At 39.9% G+C, this 17,190-nt stretch overlaps 3 protein-coding genes across 4 annotated transcripts; 2 read left to right on the top strand and 1 right to left on the bottom strand.

Moving 5' to 3' along the window:
• Nucleotides 1–609: 609 nt before the first annotated feature.
• nefma (neurofilament medium chain a) lies at nucleotides 610–5,257 on the top strand. Its single transcript, XM_077232907.1, has 3 exons — nucleotides 610–1,711; nucleotides 2,570–2,694; nucleotides 3,115–5,257. The coding sequence occupies exons 1-3, from the start codon at nucleotides 683–685 to the stop codon at nucleotides 4,448–4,450; spliced, it is 2,490 nt and encodes an 829-aa protein (XP_077089022.1). The 5' UTR covers nucleotides 610–682; the 3' UTR covers nucleotides 4,451–5,257.
• Nucleotides 5,258–7,949: 2,692 nt separating this feature from the next.
• nefla (neurofilament light chain a) lies at nucleotides 7,950–15,784 on the bottom strand. Of its 2 annotated transcripts, XM_077232915.1 has the most exons (6): nucleotides 15,478–15,784; nucleotides 10,984–11,055; nucleotides 9,503–10,683; nucleotides 9,302–9,426; nucleotides 8,914–9,227; nucleotides 7,950–8,822 (listed from the first exon to the last, which is right to left on the bottom strand). In XM_077232915.1, exons 3-6 carry the CDS (start codon nucleotides 10,541–10,543, stop codon nucleotides 8,263–8,265), a joined length of 2,040 nt encoding a protein of 679 aa, XP_077089030.1. In that variant the 5' UTR covers nucleotides 10,544–10,683; nucleotides 10,984–11,055; nucleotides 15,478–15,784; the 3' UTR covers nucleotides 7,950–8,262. The 2 variants fall into 2 exon arrangements, with proteins under 2 accessions (XP_077089030.1, XP_077089031.1); XM_077232916.1 differs by lacking the exon at nucleotides 10,984–11,055 and having other exon boundaries at nucleotides 9,503–10,498; nucleotides 15,478–15,686.
• Nucleotides 11,776–13,668, top strand: pgam2 (phosphoglycerate mutase 2 (muscle)). Its single transcript, XM_077232931.1, has 3 exons — nucleotides 11,776–12,324; nucleotides 12,692–12,872; nucleotides 13,274–13,668. Exons 1-3 carry the CDS (start codon nucleotides 11,908–11,910, stop codon nucleotides 13,441–13,443), a joined length of 768 nt encoding a protein of 255 aa, XP_077089046.1. The 5' UTR covers nucleotides 11,776–11,907; the 3' UTR covers nucleotides 13,444–13,668.
• Nucleotides 15,785–17,190: the final 1,406 nt, after the last annotated feature.

The raw sequence follows: 17,190 nt of genomic DNA, 5'->3' as shown, positions 1-17,190 counted from the left end.
AAACCAACGTATAATATATTCTGTAAGAAATTGTTCTTTTAAAACTTTTTATAACCACTCAGGGTACAAATTGTGAAGTTTTGGAGGGTGCTTTAACAGAAAATGTTGGTTATAGGCAGCGTCTAAAAAGTAAGCTTAAAATGTATTTATTTTTACACAAAGACGTGTATAGACCTAATTTCAATTGAGTTTTTAAACATTTGTATAACCGCAAAAGTTTAGTCGGCTAAATGTGCACGCTATAGCGAACAGAGCTGCGGGAATCACTGTCTATGATAAAACAAAATTATGCCTATGTCGTTTATCAATTTATTATAAGCCTAGATGATTAACACCACAAATACATCACAAACTTTCAGTGTCCTGTTTAAAAAGTAATTAAAACTTCCAACAATATTTTTTCAAGTTATTTTTATTGGTCATTAGCCACCCAAGCACTCGTTATGTCTGACTATAGGTTTCTGAAATACTGATAAAGATAAGAGTAGCAATCAGGACCCTCCCACATCGTCGGATCAATGGTCCAGTCAAAACAAGCCGGAGTTTTTTCGTAACAGCGCCTCGACTATATAAAGGCAGGTAGAGCTGCTATCCAGCGCTGAGCGAGCCACACACCCTACACCTATTCACTACTTTACCTCACACTTCTGTTCATCTGTACGTTCACACCCCGTTCGTCCGGATGAGTTATTCGATAGACACTATAGGGAGTCCCTATCGGAGGGTGATGGACACCAGGACGAGCTATTCGAGCCCCTCCAGCGGGTTCCGCTCCCAGACTTGGTCGAGGGCAAGCCCGAGTTCTTCTTCCTACAAGAGAACCTTCAACGTCCCGGTAGCGCGAGCTTACGGCTCAACGGTTCTGAGCTCCACTGACAGCCTTGATTTCACTCAGACCTCCATCCTCAATGGAGAATACAAGCGCTCCAATGAGAAGGAACAACTCCAGGGACTCAACGACCGCTTCGCGGGCTACATCGACAAGGTGCACTTTCTGGAGCAGCAGAACCAGCAGATCGAGGCGGAGATCCAGGCACTGCGGCAGAAGCAGGTGTCGCAGTCTCAGCTGGGCGAACTTTACGACCAAGAGCTGCAGGAGTTGCGCTCCATGCTGGAGCAGACCCACAACGAGAAGGCGCAGATCCAACTGGACACCGACCACATTGAAGTAGACATCCAGCGCCTTAGGGACCGCTTCGATGAGGAAGCCCGCATCAGGGAAGAGACGGAAGCGATCGTCCGTGCCCTGAAGAAGGACATGGGTGACTCAGCACTCGTCAAAGCAGAGTTGGAGAAGAAAGTGCAGTCCCTCCAGGACGAGATCGCGTTTATTCGCAACAACCACCAAGAAGAGCTGAGCGATCTGTTAGCGCAGGTGCAGGCGTCGCAGATCACCGTGGAGAAGAGGGACTACCAGAAGACGGATATCACCGATGCGCTGCGTGAGATTCGCTCGCAGCTGGAGGGCCACTCGACGCAAAACCTCCAGCAGGTGGAAGACTGGTTCGTGTGCCGCTACTCGAAACTCACGGAGGCCGCTGAGCAAAATAAAGGCGCCATCAAATCCGCACGGGACGAGATCGCAGATTATCGCCGCCAGTTACAGTCCAAAACCATCGAGTTGGAGTCTGTCCGAGGAACCAAAGAGTCTCTGGAGAGGCAGCTGAACGACATAGAGGACCGACACAACAATGACCTTTCCAGCCTTCAGGTACATAATCAAATGCTTTACACATTAAGCATTTTTAGCATAACATTTGATTTGGGCATTTCAACAAAAAGGGAGTTAAATATGCAAGTCTGATCCTCCAAAAGTGCGTGTTGTTTTATAAGTGCTTTAAAGTGCACTGAATGGTGAAAACATTACCGTTATCTAATAGTGTGTTTTTTTATGTTGATAATCTAAAATAATGTTCTTCAATTTAAGAATATGCCATTTAAAAACTAATATTGTTAGACCACTACTCTGAACATTGTGGTGCAATGGTTGCAGCCTTTGCTGCAGTAGTCCCTCATAAATCACTTTAACTTTTAAAATGTGTTGCAGCTCTCCTCAATAATTAAATTAAGTCACAGTAAAGTCTGCATGGCTGTTTAATGCTATTTCCTCTGAGCTCACTATTGTAGAGTATGAAAAGCCGAGAAATAGACTGGACATTCATCAGAGGATTTGCGTATGATGGTTCATTACATCATAGGTGCAGTGGAATGGTGTTAGAAAGGGTTAAGGAGAGGCAGACACCCACAATGCAGTCTCTCCTCTTTGCTGAGTCACAGCAGAGGTAGGGTTTGTTCATTGGCTGTGTCCTGGAATCACCTCATGCACATAAACTCAATGCACCTATTGATTGTCCTTGAGGCCATACAGTGATGCTGTGAATTATAATTTAATTGATGCAGTGAGAGCATTAGCATAATACACACAAAGAGTTCCTTGTAGCATGAATATGCATAAACAAACGATTATCTAATGATTCTAATGATTAGAATTTGACAGTTTTTTTTCTTTCAGTCTTCAGCAATATATTTATTTGACTAAGCTGTCTCAATATTTTGTCTGACTCACTAGGAAACCATCCACCAGCTGGAAAATGAACTCAAGAGCACGAAATGGGAGATGGCACGGCATCTTCGTGAATACCAGGACCTCTTGAATGTCAAAATGGCATTAGATATTGAGATTGCAGCATACAGGTAAGATTGGGATCAATTTTGGGTGTAAATGCTATTTATTTGTACATATTTATATTAACATATGAATAATATTATCAATATAATTGGTTATTAATAATAATTATGAAGTAATATACATTGATATTATATAATATATAATATTATATTATTTAAATATTTTGAGTAATATTTATTAACAATTTTGATAAATATGTATTGTTTAACATTTAATATTTTATTTAAATATTTCATTTATAAACCATGCAAATGAGAATATATATTATATTATTTTATGAAAAGAATTTGCATTTCTTTAACATGCTATTAATTGTATTTTGACAACATTTTGTAGCCATAAAAAAAAAAATTTACATATAATTTTGATAATGGCCTAAACCACAATTATATCTCCTTCTTTTATGCCTTTCGTTTTTTATGTAGAAAACTTCTTGAAGGAGAGGAGAGCCACTTTAGCACTTTCCCATATCGCCAGACCGTCACCAAAGGCCCCAAGGTCAAAAGTGAGCCGCCTAAACTTAAAGTTCAACACAAGTTTGTGGAGGAGATCATCGAGGAGACGAGGGTGGAGGATGAGAAGTCTGAGATGGATGAGGCTTTGGCAGAGATGGCAGAGGAGTTGTCAGCTGCCAAAGAGGAAGATGAAGGAGAGGAGAAGGGAGAGGCTGAGGGTGAAGAAGGTGGTGATGAGGAAGGAGAGAAAGGAGAGGAAGGTGAAGGTGAGGCGGAAGAAGAAGAGGAGGAAGTGGTTGCCTCAACCAAAGCCAAAGTAGCCTCTGGAGCCCCTGCTGAGGATGCAGAGGAGGGAGAGAAAGAAGGAGGTGATGAAGAAGAAGCTGGAAAGGGTGATGAGGAGGAAGAGAAAGGAGAGGAGGAAAAGGAGGCTGAGGAGGACAAGAAAGAGGACGATGCGGAGGATGAAGCAGAAGAAACTAAGTCACCCAAAGCAAAAGCCTCTCCTGAGAGTGAGAAAGCAGAAGAGAAGCAGGCCAGCGGAGGAGAAGAAGAAGGAGAAGAAGAGGGTGATGAGAAAGATGAGGCAGATGCAGGTAGCGACAAAGGATCAATGGATGAAAAAGAAGCCGAAGCAAAGGAGCAGCCTAAGAAAGCAGAAACAGAAACGGTAAAGGAAGACAAGAAGGGAAAAGAAGAGAAAGAAGAGCCCAAATCGGAAAAAGACAATGCAATTGTGACAGAAACCAAGACGGAGACGCCTAAACCAGAATCTCCAAAGAGTGAGAGTCCAAAGAGCGAAACCCCGAAGGAGACACCTAAGACAGAGACTCCAAAAAAGGAAGCCCCCAAAAGTGAGTCTCCCAAGACTGAGAGTCCTAAGAAAGAGGAACCGAAGGAAGAACCACCCAAGAAAGAGGAGCCAAAGTCAGAACCACCGAAAGCTGAAACTAAAGAAGATTCCCCAAAGCCAGCAGATGAGAAAAAGAGTGAACCAGAGAAAAAGCCTGAAGATAAAAAGAAAGAGGCAACCGTGAATGGAGACATGGCCAAAAAAGACGAGAAGAAAGAGTCCGATAAGGTGGTCTCCAACGGAGTGGATGAGAGCCCAACCAAAGATGAATCGAGCCAGAGGGTGGTCATCACCAAGACTGTGGAGACCATCACAACTGGGGAAGGCGGAGTCAAACAAGTCACAAAAACTGTTACCGTCACCGAGAAAGGAGAGGAGGTGGAGGAGAGCGTCCAGGAAAAAGTGGTCTCCAAAACCCCGGAGAAGGCCGTGAAGTCCACTGAAGCAGATTAGACTCAAGCGTACAGCTATAGCCGACTGAAGAGGAACGGAGGAGGAAGCATTCAAGCAATCAACACAAAACGAACATAACGAAGAAATCATAAAGCTCAACAGATGTACCTAATTACATTAACCACACTAAAACAAAAACAAGCATAGAGAGAAGCCACAAGATGCAGCAAGCTAAAAAAAATGCATGTTGAGTGACAGCTTTAAATGGGTTCTGCTGCGTATGTGGTCCAGGACGCCGGGGACTCACTTTCACTTTTGTTCAAACTGCAATACCTGGGGAGGGGGGCGGTCACTTGAATGTGGCATCTGCATGCCAGCTCAGGGGGAGCGCGCTCCTCGTTCTCTGAGATAGAATAATAACCACCCTAATATAAAATACTGGCGGAGTGGTAGGGAATGACATTTGATTCAAGTTAGGGTAACAAGGGGTGTAGAGATATGTTCTTCTGATAAATTAGCCTTATAAATATTATTATTGCGAGGACACCAACTGAGCGAAAAATGAAAAAATAAAAAAGGATGAAGGCGATGGTGAAAATAGCCCATGGTCATATACACTCAGTACATAAAGCAACTAAGAAACTCTTAGCCTTAAACATGCTTTTTACCGTTGTCAGTTATGTTTACCTGATGAGTGCATTTGAAAATAAACCTGTCAATGCGCACATACATTATTGTATGCATAGGATTGACTTAAATTCAACTACTTACCGTTAATGAGGTGCTACCGTTTGCTGTCCCATGTCTTTGTTCATCTGAATGAATTTCTCAGCAGCATTTGCTCAATAAACATCATATTAAAAAACACTATATATATATTTGTTGTCTTTTTTCCTCATGTGGTTTGCATTTGGTATTTGCACATTATTTGAGAGTGTGGTTACATATTCTTCATAAGAGATAAGAAAATAATACTATCAACATTCACTGCAAGTTCTGAGTGATTGCCTTTGAAAAAAATGTCTAAGTTTGTTTTAAAAATGGCAGCAAGTAAATTCAAAAATGAAAAAGAACATCAAGAAATTAAAAATTAAAATATTATCCATAAAATCATATAAAAATTATATATATATATATATATATATATATATGCAGTTGTGGTCAGAATTATTGACACCCCTGGTAAACATGATCAAAGATGCCTGTAAAAATAAATCTGCGTTGTTTATCCTTTTGATCTTTCATTCAAAGAATTCGCAAAAATCGAACCTTTCATTGAAGTAAAAGAATTGAAAATGTGGGGAAAATCACATTATGAAATAAACGTTTTTCTCCTAAACATGTTGGCCACAATTATTGGCACCCCTAGAATTGTTTAGGAGTAAAACATCTCTGAAGTTTATTCCCATTAATATTTCAATTTTTTAGCACATCAGGGTGACTAGGAACATGAAATTGTCTAGCTATGACTTCTTGTTTCATAGGAGTTTAAGTATGAGGAAACACTTAATCATCCATCACAATGACTAAAACCAAAGAATATAGTTCTGATGTGCAGCGAAAGATTGTTGAGCATCACAAAATAGAAAGTGGCGGTAAGAAAATAGCTCAAGATTGAAAATCCTCATTTTGACCATCAGGGCAATTATTAAGAAGTTCCAATCAACTAAAGATGTTACGAATCTGCCAGGAAGAGGACGAGTGTCTATATTGTCTTAATGCACGTGTCAAGGAGAGTTTGAGTGGCCAAAGACTCTTCAAGGATCACAGATGAAGAATTGCAAAGATTAGTTAAGACTTGGCTAAAAACAAAATATCTGAGTTATTTTTTCAAATAAGTAATGCAAGTTCCTTTGTTTTCCCATTTAATGACTGACAGCTCTCTTGTTCCCATGTTCAGACAAATCGAAGTGCAGACAAAGTAGCCTGTGTAAACATGATTGTTTTTGTAGTTCTAGACTAAATGTGAGCGTGCACTTATCTCACTTGCACAAAAAAATAATCAATATTCCTCAAAATGTATAAAATCAGTGAAATGCAGAATCAGAATAGGCCTACTATATGCAAACCTCCAATGACTAAATATGTTAAATAAAAAATAATTTTTAATGCATTTAATCTCACTTATTGACCAATGTACTTGATTCTGACCTTCTGATTCAATTCAACCATGAGCAAAAATTACTATAGATTTTTTTTGTTTTTATAGGAAAGTAAGTGTTAAACTTTTTTCTCCTGCATCCTATTCTTCCGTTCTCCGGAATGGCAGCACAGCTGAAAGGTTTGCTTGAGCTGCCCCATCTACTGTACACGCGTGAATTTGCATTTCCTTCAGCCTGAGGCGTATTATTTCACTTTTGGTGTGAAAGGGTCTTTACATTTACCCAAAAATATGACTTTATTGTTATTAAAAAAAAAAAAAAAAGCCCAGACCAGAGTGAAAAAAAAATAACGAAAAGTAAAGTAACGCATTACTTTTCTAAAAAGTAACCAAGTAACACAATTAGTTTATTTTTAAGGGAGTAATGCAATATTGTAATGCATTTCTTTTCAAAGTAACTTTCCCCAACACTTCCACGTACATTGATTTCAATGCAACATTCATATTGGACCCATCAAGGCATTACTAATATAAAATGGGACAACATTTTATGAAATATGGGGTATATCATTCAAAAAAAGTGATGATACTGTTATAATCTAAGTGCTTCGGTCAATTCAAAAACTTTTACAGAATTATTTATTAAAAACAGCTCAGGGTTTAGTTCCCTGATACTGCTAAGGGCTCATTAAAATGTGTGCCTCAAATTTTGTGCAGTACAAGTTATGAACTAAGGACAATAATTTATAACGGTTCACTAGTAATTTGGGTAAAATTTTCAGTACTGCAGTAGTTTTTGTACTGTATATAATATACTGTTAGTAAGTAAAACTCTAAATTTAAAGAAAAAATGCTAAATTAACTTGCTACATTGAACTTGGTGTCTTCAGAACAGAACCCATCTGACATGCATGATTTTATTCTTACTGTCAATTTTATCTCCTGATCTATGTGCATGTTTTTGTACATATACGTTTTCTGTAAAGCACTGTTTTAAAGGATTAACTTTTTTATAGGTACTTTTGAACCCTTCAATTCTGTACAAAAAGGTGTGTACAAGTGCAATGAACTGTTTAATTAATGATCATATGATGAGTAAGGCTCTTAAAAAATGTCTCATTGGCGTTTTCAATTTACGAAATTTGCTGCATCTAATTTAAATTAAAGGCATCCATTAAACTAAACAGACATTAGAGATCTTAATAAATGCTATTTTCTGTTTATGAAGTTTTCCCATATTAGGCATTCTGCATTAGTTTTTTTTTTTTCAATTAAATATACCACCTTTTTTGAATAACATTTACAAATGTTGCAGATTTATATCTTTTATATTTTAATGTTTCAAACGCCTACAGGTATTCAGCAAACTAAACAGACATTAGGGTACTTCTGCATAAGGAAACTATAAAAAAATTATTACACCCACAAAAAATGTCAATGAAATAAATCAGCAAAACCTTTTGATCATCAAGAAGCAAGTTTTTATTACACTGGCAGCAAAGGTTCACTTATTGCAATCTATTTCAAGACTGATGTACATTCAAAAATATAATTTACTTCACAAGCATACATACACTCAGGTATGCAGATCATCTCAGTAACATCAGACAAATGTTCATTTGTTTTAAAAGCTGATAAGTTGACTTTAGTTTCAAACATTGTATTGCAATTTGCTCTGAGCACCATTGATCAAGTTATAGCAACAGACTGAAGGAAGACTAGAGAAGCAGGTCAGGCTACTGCTATTTGTGCTGTTATATTTACAACATTTTTACTTTCCCTTGGGTTTCTCAGTCTCATCTTTTCCCTTTTCCTGCTTCACACTTTCCTTTTTCTCACTCTTGCCTTTCTCACCATCGTCTTTTACCTTAGGCTTTTCTGACTCTTCCATTTCCTTTGCTTTTGGTTTCTCAGGCTCTTCCTTGCCTTTTTCCTTTGACTCAGGTTCAGGTGCAGGTTCAGTTTTCTCTTTGGCTTTCTCTTTGGCTGCAGGTTCTACTTCCTCTTTGGCTTTTTCAGCCTTAGGCTCAACTTTTTCCTTCTCTAACTTGTCTTTTTCTGTCTTAGTGTCTTCCTTGTCAGTCTCAATCTCCTCTGTGGCCTTATCATCACTTGTGTCAGCTTTCTCCTCACTTTTCTCTGTCTCAGTATCCTCCTCTGCAGCCACTTCCTTCTCCTCAGCTTTCTCTCCCTCTTTCTGCTCACCCTCTTCCCCGTCTCCCTCTTTTTCGTCACCTTCTTCCTCTTTAACATCTTCCTTTTCTTCCTCTACCTCCTCCCCCTTTTCTTCTTCCTCTGTTGCAGCCTCGCCTTCCTCTTCCTGTTCAACACCTGTTTAAAACAATAATTTAGTTATGCACTTCTTGTCAACATTTAGAATAATAAAATATTTGTATTTATAAACTTTGCATCTGAATCTTACCGTCTTCTTCCTCCTTTGTTTCCTCTTCCGCTTCCTCTTCCTTTACTTCCTCCTTTTCTTCTTCCTCTTTCTCCTCTTCTTCTTCTTCTTCCTGGGTTGGACTGGCTGCAGTTTCTTGAGCTTGACTGGATGTGATGACCCCATCAGCTGAGAGGGATGCACTGACCAGGCGAGAACTAAGCATGTAGGGGGCTCCAGAGCTCATGCTGGACATTGAGAACATGGGCCGGGAGTAGACAGGACCAACCGAGTAAGCACCGACCATACCTCCCACACCCACATTGAAGCGAGACTCCTCCCCCTCAAGCAACTTCCTGCAAAAGATTACGTGACAAATCAGAATTATTAACATGAATTGAAATGTCTGATGTCATATTAACAATCATACCTGTAAGCAGCTATCTCAATATCAAGGGCCATCTTGACATTGAGAAGATCCTGGTACTCTTTAAGGTATCTCGCCATTTCACCCTTAGTGGCTCGAAGTTCATCCTCAAGATCACTGATTGTATCCTGCAGGAAAGGATGGATGTTCAAATTATGGTTTGAGAGCATAAGATAACTAAAATAGAGTTTTTCTAGTACTAACCTGCATGGCAGCAACCTCTGAACTCTGCTTGTCCTCCACCTCCCTGAGCTGCCTCTCCAGAGACTCATTCAGGCCCTTGCAGGCATCGATCTCAAGGACACATGCCTGAAGCTGGCGGCGATACTCTCCTGCTTCATCCTTGGAGTTCCTCATTGCGTCACTGTGGTGCGCCACGCTCTCCGTCAGGTGGCCCATCTTCCCGCGGAACCATTCTTCAGCTGAATGGATGTTCTTGGCTGCCAGCTTCTCATACTGGGCTCTGATGTCCCGCAGGGCGCTGGACAAATCGGGCTTGACGGTCTCCGCCTCGACGGCGATCTGAGCTCCATACTGAATCTGGGCCTGCAGCTCTGAGATCTCACCCTCATGGACCTTCTTCAGGAACCCCAGCTCATTTAGCAATATATCAACCTTTTTCTCCAGCTCCACCTGGGCCAGAGTGCTGTCGTCGGCCTCCTTGCGGGCCTCCAGAAGCCTGCCTTCGCTGTCCTCACGGGCAACCACCTCTTCCTCGTAGCTGGCCTGCAGGCTCCTCAAAGCATCTTCCATACTCTCGCGGTGGCTCAGCGCGGCCTGCCTCTCCATGCGGGCCTCCTCGACGGCGGTTCTCAGAGAGCGGACCTCCTGCTCGTACAGGCCCCTCAGGCGGGACGGCTCCACGTGCCTCTGCCTCAGCATTAGCAGCTCAGTCTCCAGGGCACGGTTCTGCTGCTCTAGTTCATGGACACGCTCAATGTAACCGGCAAAGCGGTCATTGAGCTCTTGCATCTGGGCCTTCTCCTGAGTTCGCACTGTCCGGAATTCGGAGCTTACCTGGGCGGCGTGGCTGATGTCCATTTCCACTGAGCGGCCAGCGCTGCTCAGCAGGAGACCAGCGGAGCTCCGTCCGGGGGAGGCATAGTGGAGGCGAGAGGAGAGAGAAGGGGTATGGGTGGAGAACGTGGTGCGAGAACGACCACGCTGAGAGACCCGGGGGCTGCTCTCCACATACCAGCGCTTGTAAGAGGACGAGAAGTAGGGGTCAAACCCGACGGCACTCATGGCTCCAAGGACAAGCTGCTCTGTGCCTCGGTACCACAGTCAGCTCGAACTGCCTTCAAACACTGATCTGCTGCTCCTACCGCAGTCAGTGCAGCTTTTATAGCCAGAAAGAAGCTCTGACGCAAGTGATTTTCTAAACTCTGACAATGCAGTATCAATAGCAGCATGAGAGAGAGAGAAACAGAGAGAGAGAGAGAGCTATGCGCAGATGTATGTGCAAGTACGAGTACGATTAACAAACAAACACGATTTTGTTAATAAATTGAGGTTTTTGCTCTGAAATTATACATTTTTATAATTATATGTTTAAGTTCACACTCTGTAACTGCCACCAAGGTCAAGAGGCTAAAATTAAGCAAATTATTATTTGCATTGTGCATCGTTATATTATTTTAACATAATTTAATTATGAAACATCTACGTTAAAAATATATACATACGGCACATGGTTTCCACTGCAGATATAGAGATGAAAGCAGGAGGAAGAGAGGAAAGAGGAGGGAGGGGGGGGTCTGGAAAAGAAGTGAGGAATGGTTACAGCTCTATTTTCAGTGCTTTACCTGTGGAAACACACCATCGCCTCTGCTGGATTTAAGAGGTATTACACACAATACAAAGAAGTCAATGTTTTTACTTATGCAGACTCAATTGTTTTTTAAATGGCAGTTAAGATCATGGAATGTTTTATTATAAACATTCACACTTATGTAAAAATTGCATGAACATACATAAATTGTTTTAAAATGTAATTACAATTAAAGCAACAATTTTCAAATATTTAAAGATATGTTTATGCAGGGTTTATATAATATCGATAATATCACAAATAAACAATTGTGTGTATATATATATATATATATATATATATATATATATATATATACACACACACAATTTTAAGCCATAGAAAAAGCTTGAAAACATTATTGAGGCTCTACATGCTCTCTCTCTACATTTGAGCTACAGTATTTACTGAGGGCCTCTTACAGCCTCTGAGATCTAGGCTGACTCTGATCTTTGCACTTTTACTCCACACCTCTCAGTTTAAAAGTCATGTTGCTATTTCGAATCCTTTCATGACCTCTGCCCTTCGAGTAGTAGATAGATATCCGGTCCGCCCCCTTACACATAAGAGTCAATAGGAATGTTCAACTGTCATTCTGAAAGTGAAACATTGTGATTGGTTCAAAGCAGGAAAGATATGACATTCATGACAGGCCACATACCAGACTGCTATAAAAAGAGAATAGCACAGGCACGCAGGGCTCACTGTCTGTCACAGAGTGTGTGCACAACAGCAAGGAGGGCTGTGTCTGGTGGGCTTAGTCTGCAAAATACTGTAGTAAAACACAAATTCTTTCAAAATGGCTGCTGCTCATCGTCTAGTGATTGTACGCCACGGCGAGAGCTCCTGGAACCAGGAGAACCGTTTCTGTGGCTGGTTTGATGCAGACCTCAGTGAAAAGGGTCTGGAGGAAGCAAAGCGTGGTGCTCAGGCCATCAAAGATGCAGGTATGAAGTTTGATGTGTGCTACACCTCCGTTCTGAAGCGTGCTATCAAGACTCTTTGGACCATCATGGAGATCACAGACCAGATGTGGCTGCCCGTAGTGCGCACCTGGCGTCTAAATGAACGTCACTATGGTGGTCTGACTGGTCTGAACAAGGCAGAGACAGCAGCCAAGCACGGAGAGGAGCAGGTCAAGATCTGGCGCAGATCGTTCGATATTCCCCCTCCTCCAATGGATAAGGACCATTCATACCACAAGATCATCAGTGAGGTAAGACAAAGAAATCAGATTAAATATATATATATATATATATATATATTTAATCGTCACTTCATAGACAATTAAAATTCATAATTTATATATAAGCCACTTTGTATAATTATATATATATATATATATATATATATATATATATATGTGTGAAATGTATATGCTATATATATATATATATATATATGTGTGTGTGTATAAATAATAGGTCTCTTTAACTCATAAAGGTATGTTATAATACCCTATAATACTAATATGTTATAATTATACATAATGCATATGAAACTTTGCTTTTACGTCACTCATGTAAACAGCTATGTGGGGATGACTGCAGGTTTGATGATTTTCCTTTTCTCTGTTTTACCAGTCAAGGCGCTACAAGGGTCTGAAAGAGGGTGAGCTTCCCATCTGCGAGAGCTTGAAGGACACCATTGCTCGTGCCCTGCCTTTCTGGAATGAGGTTATTGTACCTGAGATCAAGGCCGGCAAAAACGTCATAATCGCAGCCCACGGGAACAGCCTGCGTGGTATCGTCAAGCACTTAGAAGGTGAGTATAATCCCACCAAGCATTTTGTTAAAAGACTATTCAGGGACTCAAGCGGGCGATTGATGTGTTATATAATAGAACTGCATGTTAGCTAAGCATGTCAAGAAACAAGACAGGAACAAGAACATCTAGCATTCAGACATAGAACGTGTCTGACCACCAGGCTTCAATGATCCCCAATGACACATAGACTATTCATAGCCCTCATTCATACACCAAAGAGACGAGAAGGGGGTTAGGTTCCTGTTACGGGCACAACCTTTCAGCAGAAAGGTTCTGCATTCTCCCTAGAGAGCTAGAGAGATGCACTTTAGAAAATAAAGGTCACACAGGTCAGGAAAAGTCAAGGCGTAGAAAGCTTCAAGAACTATATTTGACAGGATTTTCACCCGTGTCTACAGGCATGTCAGATGCAGCCATCATGGAGCTCAACCTTCCCACTGGCATTCCCATCGTCTACGAGCTGGATAAGGACCTGAAGCCCATCAAACCCATGCAGTTCCTGGGAGACGAGGAAACAGTGCGCAAAGCCATGGAGGCAGTGGCCGCGCAGGGCAAGGTCAAAAAGTGAAGAGCTGACACAAAACCAAAGACTGAAACACTCCAAACACAAAGGAAAAGAGAGCACTATTGGATCCAAGCCTGTTTGACGACCACTGACTGAATAAAAGTGAATAAAAGTGCTACCCTACCCCCCCCCCCAAACATTCTCACATTACATCACGATTTGTAAACCCCCTTGTGTTGGACTGCCCCACTCTGACACAGCAAATAAAAGTGAGCACCATTTTGTGTACCTCCTTTTTCACTTGAGTCATTCCTCCCCCTCTTCTTCCCTCTCTGCATTAATTCAGGGATTTCAGCAGAACGGTACGCTGCTGTGTAAGCTGACCCAAAGGGCACACCAAAGAGGTTGCGGAGTTCATTTTGGCAGCCGTCCCGCACTGTGGTGCAGTGGCGGCTCATCTAGCCATAGTTCTCAATAAGAGCCCGCTGCACAGACGGCCCATAATGGCTACGGCATCCTGCCAGCACCACAATTAGCAGCAGCTCAGGTTCTCCGGTGACAAAAGGACAGGGGTGTGTGTGGATGTGCATGTGTGACGGTCTGTAATTAGAAAAGGACGAAGCCAGAAATCCACGGTCACAGTACCCCAAATTTGCTCAGGGACTTATTCATTATGTAGGAAGACTAATTTTAGGTTGAACCTTCAGCACTGACAGCATGGAGAAATCTATAGCATAACTAAAAACTTATATTGCTAAATATATTACTTTAAAAAAATACAGAAAGTGGGCTAATATTAAAATTTACCAAAGGATTAGTATCCTGTGAGTGTGTGTATATCGTATTTGCATTTATTTAACCTGGCTTCGATATTTGTATTGGTTATTATTGCTGGTTGGATCGATCATGTTATAATAATAAACTTTATTTTCTACAGTGCCTTTAAAAGTAGCATCTCAAAGCGCTTCACAACAATAGTAACATGATAAAACAAACAATTATACAAACAATGCATTAACGACAAGAAAAAAATCCAAATAAAAACATATTATGAAATGTTAGATTAATAATAATAATAATAATAAGAAGAAGAAGATGGGAATTACAAATAATTATGTAAAAGCTACCCTAAACAAATAAGTTTTAAGTGATGATTTAAAAACACTATGGGATTCAGCTTACAGAAAAACATTTAAACACTAAAAACACTATATTTAGTAGAAAAACACTATATTTACAGAAACACACTTAAACACACTTTTTTTAAACATAAAAACACTAAGGGATTCAGCTTACAGAAAAAAATTATGTAAAAGCTACCCTAAACAAATAAGTTTCAGATTTAAAAACATAAAGGGATTCAGCTTACAGAAAAACATGTTGCCATATCTTTAAGCAAAAATGGTATTTCTAAATAAGCTGGGTGCACAACTAAGAAGTCTTGAAGGGTCACTAGCATATAAGTATTTCTAAACAAAAAAGAGGATATGAGATAAAACACAAATGAGCTATCAGTGAGCCATCAAACTTTTAAATGCATATTTAGCACTTAGTGCCATAAAGGGCAAAGTATAAAGAGCAAATACTACTTTGTTAAACAGTGACATGGTGCAATGACACATTTTTTGAGTATTGGTAAGACTCCGCTTTACTAAATCAACCCAATACTGCCATCTAATGTTTAACATTATAGTATTGCACAATACTCTGGACTGCCATAGAAACTACAGACAAACTACGGAGAGTAAGTTCATTCTAATTTTTATATTTGAAAAGTTTTATTACAAAGTCTTGGTTTATAGAGAGGGCGGTTACACTACTGAGCCCAAACAAACACTGGCAAACGGTGGTTAATTGGCAAGCAACAAGAAGTGGCATCCAAATAAATGTCTACTTCTGTCTTCGTCTTTGAAAATAAATCTCTTATTTAAGTTTATAGGTTTTATAGGTTTATAGGAGTCTTACGAAACTACATTTGTTAGGACAAATAATGTAAGTAGCCTAACGTTAGACGTTGTTTGTCTAGAAAACCACAACAGTTCTTACTTCCTCTTGATAAGTTCTTACTTCCAGTCAGTTCTGGCCAAAATATCTTACCGTTCTTGATAGACTCATTCATGCTCAGGACATGAATTCTCTCCTCCTCAGGCACAGAGAATTCCAGCTCTGTGTGGGTCAGGCTGACTGACTTCAGGAGTGGTGAGGTGTTTCAACATGCTCCTCTGCTGAGCTGATTTTTGGAACTCATTCGCTCAGTCCTGTGTGAAAGACAGATAGTCTATATCAGAAACAAAACAAAAAATATCGAGAAATAACTGTTAAAAGGTGCAGTATGCACAATTTAGAATACCACACATAACATGTCCAACTTGACGCTAAAACGATTAGTAGGCATATGCTCAGTAAACAGCAAAAAATAAAAAAGTAAAACTAACAACTCTGAGAGCCTGCCCACGCTTTTTAACCAATCATAAAATGCTATTTTCCTGTCAATCATTTTGCATCAGACTGCTCAGATGAGGTGAAGGGATTGGTGTCAATTTCGGTGACTTGTCTGTTAGCAAAACTGTTAAAATCACTTATGCTGTTCTAAATGCTGGGTGGATGTGTCCTCCTCAATGAATGTGGTGCTTATGGCCCTAGTGGCATATTCACAAACTATATTTACATTTTGTATCCTATATCAAAATTTTTGTGTTCCTTTAACGATATCTTAGATCATTTTTGTACCCTGCAAACTTTTGCTTCCTTTAATAAATTAACATGATCCCAACTTGCATTCTTGCACTACCACTTACATAGACATGAAGACAGTATTCTGTCATGTTTATTCAATTCAAATTATGGAAACAAATATCCTGTTCTAATATTGTACTGTTAGAGAGATTGTAATTCACTATAAATTCCAATAATTAAAGTAGCAAAAATATTAATAGAGTGAATTTTCTGGCAATCATTTAGCACCATTCTGGGGAGACAAATCTTTTGAATAAACTAATAATCTTCAGTTGCCTATACCTGATGACAGAGAAGGAGGAGCAATAGAAATGTAAATACAGTAGGCTGTAAAAACAGATCATCACGCATGATAGCTTGTGTAAAATATCACTGCTAACCGATGAAGTCTAACATTTATTTCCTGTTTTAGAGCTCATGCTCAGTTAAAGAGAAATGCCCCATATAGCACAAGTACATCCCGGAGACATCTATTTGATGTCTGCATTAACATCTGCAAGATGTATTTTTTAGAGTGTTTGCTCATCTGCAATACGTCTCTAGGACGTTTCTTGTTAAATGTCATATAGGCATTTAGAAGATGTCTCTAAGATGTTTAAGATTTAGAATGTATGTAAAACTGCCTTGTTTTCTAAGACGTTTATCATATGTTTTTACACAGCAGGTGCTTCCCAGATTAACTTTTGCAGATATCTGCAAGATATGTGCTATCTTTGTAGCTGTAAAAACAGAGAGCCAAATCTATTCAGGCTATTCTAATAACGGAGAAATTATCTAATATTTTATTTTTATGCCATGGCAAAGTAATCGATTGATAATGCCTGTGCTGTGGGTCATTGCTGTGGGTGCTTTGGATGATTATTTTGTCTGGGTCAGGGTTGCCATGTCCGTGGTGTTCGTGATTTTTTTTCTCCCACGGGTTAAAGGTTTGACATATTTCATTAATCATATTCGTCTGAAATGCTTGTATTGACATATTTTATATTATGCCCTTGATAAAATTGTGCTAGATGCTACGTTTTGTGATCGCTACGAAATAGTGGTTTTCATTTTGCATAACAGTGACTGTAAAAT

Source organism: Siphateles boraxobius, unplaced genomic scaffold (genome assembly GCF_051911475.1).
Source record: "Siphateles boraxobius isolate OS27281-9 unplaced genomic scaffold, OSU_SipBor_1 18, whole genome shotgun sequence".
NCBI classification, from domain to species: Eukaryota; Metazoa; Chordata; class Actinopteri; order Cypriniformes; family Leuciscidae; genus Siphateles; species Siphateles boraxobius.
The sequence above is the reverse complement of the archived record's forward strand: the minus strand, read 5'-3'. Positions and strand labels throughout refer to the sequence as shown.

Coding starts and splice junctions, on each gene's coding strand:
- pgam2 (XM_077232931.1), top strand. CDS start 11,908: ATGGCTGCTGCTCATCGTCTAGTGATTGTACGCCACGGCGAGAGCTCC. Junction 12,325..12,691: donor ACCACAAGATCATCAGTGAG/GTAAGACAAAGA, acceptor CTGTTTTACCAG/TCAAGGCGCTACAAGGGTCT. Junction 12,873..13,273: donor TATCGTCAAGCACTTAGAAG/GTGAGTATAATC, acceptor CCGTGTCTACAG/GCATGTCAGATGCAGCCATC.
- nefla (XM_077232915.1), bottom strand. CDS start 10,543: ATGAGTGCCGTCGGGTTTGACCCCTACTTCTCGTCCTCTTACAAGCGC. Junction 9,427..9,502: donor CAGAGGTTGCTGCCATGCAG/GTTAGTACTAGA, acceptor CCTTTCCTGCAG/GATACAATCAGTGATCTTGA. Junction 8,823..8,913: donor AACAAAGGAGGAAGAAGACG/GTAAGATTCAGA, acceptor TGTTTTAAACAG/GTGTTGAACAGGAAGAGGAA.
- nefma (XM_077232907.1), top strand. CDS start 683: ATGAGTTATTCGATAGACACTATAGGGAGTCCCTATCGGAGGGTGATG. Junction 1,712..2,569: donor ATGACCTTTCCAGCCTTCAG/GTACATAATCAA, acceptor CTGACTCACTAG/GAAACCATCCACCAGCTGGA. Junction 2,695..3,114: donor ATTGAGATTGCAGCATACAG/GTAAGATTGGGA, acceptor TTTTTTATGTAG/AAAACTTCTTGAAGGAGAGG.